The sequence below is a fragment of the Antrostomus carolinensis genome, unplaced genomic scaffold, assembly GCF_000700745.2.
Source record: "Antrostomus carolinensis isolate BGI_N321 unplaced genomic scaffold, ASM70074v2 scaffold26976, whole genome shotgun sequence".
In the NCBI taxonomy this organism is placed as follows: Eukaryota; Metazoa; Chordata; class Aves; order Caprimulgiformes; family Caprimulgidae; genus Antrostomus; species Antrostomus carolinensis.
The window spans coordinates 7,322-12,569 of record NW_010322925.1 but is presented as its reverse complement, the minus strand read 5'-3'; the positions used below and the strand labels follow the sequence as shown (position 1 = coordinate 12,569).

Sequence of the window (5,248 nt, the reverse complement as noted above, 5' to 3'; positions counted from 1 at the left end):
CCCCAGCACGGCAGCTGGCACCAGGGATGGGCAGCCGTGTGTGCCGGTGACCTGCCACCCACCTCCTCCTGCTTACTGGCCTCTTTCAATGTCCAGAAATAAATTTAAAAATAAAAATCAGGCTGATAACTTGCACGGAGCCAATTTCAGCCACTTTTCAGGCTGGTTTCACTGAGCAGGGCTGGTACCAAACACCCACCACAACCCCCAGGGCAGCGCGTGGCGGTGCTGGGCAGGGGCAGTGAGGGGCTGCAGGACATCCCGGGCAGAGCTCTCACCCTGGCACAGCCCAGGGCTAACCTGGCACCCATGGGCTCTAACACCCTGAGCACGGTGCCAGCAGGAGCAGGGAGGTGACCCCAGAGCTGTCACCGAGCCGCAGCCCCTGTCCCTGTGTCCCAGCACCGTATCTGTGCACAGAGAAACCTGCTGAAGCCACGGCCACGCTCGGGAAGGGCCACGGGAAGGGAAAGCGCTCACCTCCTTCTGACTGACGTACAAATAGAAAGTCTTCCCTTCGAACTTCATTTTGGTCACCTCGTTCCTGAAAGGAGAAGGAGAAGCTGGTGAGAGGCTGTGCAGAGCCCAGCGCATCCCGACTGGCTCACGTGCATGGCCCCAGCCAAAGCGCTCGCTGGGAGCAGTGGGTCATGCACCGCGGCTTTGGGGACAGCAGGGCAGCCCCCAGACCCTGAGTTCACCGCCTGGGAGGTGCCGTGGGGTGGTGAGAGGAGCCCTGGCTCAGAAATCAGCAGCTGGAAAGGGGAATGCCTTGGGGTGAAGCTGGTGGTCAATGGGAGTCACTGGGACCTCGTCACACGGACACTGGCCGGGTGGCAATGCCAGCTGTGAGGGACAGTCCCTGGAGGGATTGAAGAGTCGTGTAGACATAGTGCTGAGGGACATGGGTTAGTCGGGGACTGGTCAGTGTTGGGTTCATGGTTGGACTCAATGAGCTTCAAGGGCTTTTCCAATCCAGGCCATGCTGGGATGCTGTGTGATTCTGTGTTTTCTCTCCTGTTTCTGAGAAGCGAGCGTGCAAGCTCACGGGTGTGCTGGTGCAAGGGTGTGCAGGGCACGGGATGGGTCTCCCAGCTGCTGCAGCATTGCTCCCCTCCGTGTCCTCAGCTCAGACCCCGTCCCAGCTCAGACACAAGCACTGAGTCCATTTACTCCTGTCCCGTACGGGCACATCACCCACATCCCAGTGCGGTGTGAGCACCCAGGGAAGGCACCCAGTGCTGGGATCACCCACGCACCCCATCTGTGGGAGCTCACCCGAGCACCCCTCAAACACCCTGGGGTGACGTGGGACACTTACATCCCACCGTATCCCGCATATCTCGCGACAGAGCAAGCAGCAGTGAGCCGGCCAGCACAGCTCCAGGGGAACAGGGCACTGTGAGTGACGCCAGGATGGGAACTCACCACTTGATGAAGTGAACTCGCTTGTTTCCCTGCAGAACAACAAAACCGAAGGGAGTGAAGGCCAAAAACGCCGCGTTCCCCGACACGTCCTGGAAGAAAACACCCATTTCTCAGCAAAACGTTGCCAAGTTGGCAAAGCTCAGATGCCATCGGTGACCCTTGGGCGCCGGCAATGCAGAATCCTCTGTGCCGGGACGCTGCCGGCAGGTTCCCCGGGTCCGCGGCATCCTGCACACGGCAAAACCCGCAGCCGAGTAATGGGGTAGCTGGTCCAGAGGCTCTAACGTGGAGAAACCACAACACCCACTTTATCCCAGTGAGGGGTAAACAGCCACGGCACTGCCCCACCAACCCTGTCACTATTAAACATGAAAATGGTAAAACCCCGTCACACTTGACTGGGAGCCCTGCGCAGCCAGTGTGGTTGGGTGGCATCGAGGCAGTTTAAAGCCAATAATTAGTGTCACATCCAGAGCAACTGGATCATAACGTCGGCACTCCAGGGAAGCGATCGGTGACTGCACGGGAAAACCAGATACGCTGAATTTTAAAAGTGTTATGGAAGAGTTGTGGCCACTCAGTAATTGTTAGATTCGCCCTGACGTTCAGATGCTTTTGAAGGATGCCGAGTCGCAGGGTGGGCACATGCCAGGCTCGGGATTGCTGGTGCACGGAGCAGGAAAAGCAGACAAGGAATTTTACAGGGGCAGCTCCAGACAAGTGATGCCCGTTTGGCGTTTGCAGTGTTTTCTTGGGGAACAGCGGATGCAGAACAGCTCTGCTCACTGCTGGGATGCCCCGTGCCCAGCATCTCCCCAGCTCAGGGGGACAACTCTCCCAGTTGTGGCCCTCCCTGGCTTAATCAAGAGGTGAGATGTCTTCTCTGCTCTTTGCATTCCACCCCGGGATGCTGGATCGCTTGTGGGCACAGTGCAGGGACGGCAGGGAGTCAGTGCTGTGATGAGATCTTGAAAATCTGAGCAGAGAACAAATTGGTTTTAAATCCAAAACTGTGTTCAGTGTTGGGCCCCTGACTCCAGGAAGGACATGGAGGTGCTGGAGCGTGTCCAGAGAAGGGAACGGAGCTGGGGAAGGGTCAGGAGCACAAGTGTGCTGAGTTCCCTTGTGGCTGAGGGAACTGGGGGTGTTGAGCCTGGAGAAAAGGAGGCTGAGGGGAGACCTTGTGGCTCTGTGCAAGTCCCTTGGAGGAGGGTGGAGAGAGGTGGGGGTGGGTCTGTTCAACCAAGGAGCAAGGGACAGGACAAGAGGAAATGGGCTCCAGTTGTGGCCAGGGCAGTTGAGATGGGATGTGAGGAAGGATTTCTTTGCTGCAAGGGTTCTGAGGCATTGGAAAGGGTTGCCCAGGGCAGTGGTGGAGTCCCCATCGCTGGAGGGATTGGAGAGTCATGTAGACACAGTGCTGAGGGACATGGGTTAGTCGGGGACTTGTCAGCGTTGGGTTCATGGTTGGACTTGATGATCTTAAAGGGCTTTTCCAATCCAGGCAATTCTGGGATTCAGATTAGCTCAAAAATCCATTTTAATCTGTCAAAGGTGAATGGCCAAAAGCAGGGAGCCCTGAACCCCAACCCACAGCCCTCCACGAGGCAAGATGTAAATCCCTAAACCCATCACGGCTGAGACACAGCAGCTCTGCCTTACAGAGGAAGGAACATTTCTGTGTATCTTTGCAGAAACCAGCCCATGGGTGATGTACCAGCCCGGCAGCATCTCCTGCAGCTCCGGCCTCAGGCTGCTCAAAGCACTTTGGTTCTTTCCCAAGTCCGGGAAAACCTTTGGGAAAGGGAGAAGCAGCATCTTGGCAGAGGGATGTGCCACCCCTGAGCACCAGTGACACACCAACCTGGTCCCTCTCTGGTTACAGCTGATGCCGCAAGCACCAAGCAGGGCAGCGCAGAGATTAATGGTGAGCAATTGTTTGTATATATATATATCCATATATATACATAATTGGATATATATATATTACTATCATTACTATTTTAATTTTATTTTACTCCATTTATTAAATTGTTCTTATCTCAACCTACAAGACTCCTTACTTTTACCCCTCCAATTCTCTCCCCTATTCCCTGGGGGGGTGTATGTGAGTGGCTGTGGGGTGTTTGGCTGCCAGCCCAATTCAACCATCACATCTGGCAACTGCTTCCACAATCACAGACTGCCAGGAAATGGGACCTGTAAGTACAGGGCAGGTATATTGGCTGCACCTGTGTATTTATGTGGCATAATTCAGTTTAAAGCCCTGGGGACCACAGAGCCAGCACTGCCCTTAGAGTAAAACTTTCCATCTGCTTTGCATCCCACATCCCTCTGCGCACGATGGGATGATGAGGGACTGGACAGAGCCAACCACAAGGACATCAAGAGTCAATAAAAAACATTTCAAAGAGAAAACTGGATTACTGGGCAGGGAAGAGCAGAGCGATGGACTGTCTCGGGCAGATTAATGCTTGTTGGTTTCTCAGACACATTATTGATCTTGTTCCTGCCTCCAAATGACATGTTTTAGCAGAAGATGATCAGCCACTGGCTTTTGTAGCTGTTTGCATGGGAAAATGCTTTCTTACGGCTTCCCGGGATACTCCCTGGCAGGGTTTGGGAGCCCTCGCCCTCCCCTCCGTGCACTCATGCTGGCTGGGGCTGGTTTTTATGGCTGGGGAAGGCTGCTGGGTCCAGCACATCCCTGTACCACGGCTCTGCCAGCACCAGACCCGCTGGCAGGTGACAAAGCCACACTCAGGACCAGGCACTGGCACCTCTGCAGCTTGTTACTGTCTGGAGAGAGAAATCCAACACAAGGAGCAGCGCTGGGAAAAGTGATTTACCTTGCAAGGGTGGGGGTCAACCCCGTAGGTCTCCAGAGTCTGGGCTTTCCTGAGAAAATTCAGCTCTGAAGTAGCTGGTGTCTGTCCACTATGGGAGGGAAAACAGGAAAGAAAAGAAAAAGAATAGTCCATGGAAGACATGAAGGTGAAAGTCAGCCCTCAGCTACAGGGCTTCTGGTAACGCCGAGAGGCATCAGTCACGGCACATCCCCGGTAATTCGTTAGCACAACCCCTCTGCAGCAGCAGACCAGCGCTGAAACCCAGCCTGCTCCTCCTGCCAGCCTGAGCCAGCAGGAAAACGCTGAACCAGCAGCACCAGAAAGGACCAAAATTCTGGAGCATCTGCAAAATTGAGGGCTGGATTTCCTATACACAGTGCGGGCACTTCTTTGGGGGGAGGAAACGGGTGTTGGCTGGGTTTCTGGGAGGTTAAAACCCACCATCCTCCCCAGGGGCTGGTGTGGGGGTCCGGCTGGGATGCGGCCCCAGTGGCATTGCCAGTGTCATGGGAGGATGGGGCTTTGCTGATGGTGTCCCACACCTTGTGTCCCCACAGCCAGGGGAAGGCAGCAGGGGAGATGGCAGGAGGGGATCTATGGGGGACAGGGGGTTGACCACTGTCCCCATCCCACTGGGAAAACCAGGGGCCCCCCAGGTTCTGCTGGTTGAGCCAACAGCCAGGAGCAGGAGAAACCCCTCGGTCCTGCCTGAGGCTGATTTGGCACCAGGACTGGTGCAAAAAATCCGCATTGCTGGCGGATTTTTAAATGTGTCTGCACCTCCTGCAGCTTCTCCTCAGCTGCTCAACCACATTTTCCTCCCAGCGAGCAGAGGTTTGGTGGGACACAGCAGCTCCTCTCATGGGGGGGATTTGCTGTCATGCCTCTACCCCCCCATCCCACCTGCCTCCCCACAGCTCACTCTGCTCTGCTCGGCATCTCAGCTTTTACCACCGCAGCCCGGAGCACTG

At 55.5% G+C, this 5,248-nt stretch overlaps 1 protein-coding gene across 1 annotated transcript in view; it reads right to left on the bottom strand.

Moving 5' to 3' along the window:
- LOC104526858 (FERM domain-containing protein 5) overlaps window positions 1-5,248 on the bottom strand; it is an 11,895-nt gene that overhangs the window by 365 nt on the left and 6,282 nt on the right. Inside the window, exons 6-8 of the mRNA XM_010170430.2 lie at window positions 4,278-4,365; window positions 1,429-1,517; window positions 481-544 (exon numbers count right to left, since the gene is read on the bottom strand). Coding sequence (XP_010168732.2) covers window positions 481-544; window positions 1,429-1,517; window positions 4,278-4,365 — 241 coding nt within the window. The remainder of the gene's footprint in view (window positions 1-480; window positions 545-1,428; window positions 1,518-4,277; window positions 4,366-5,248) is intronic.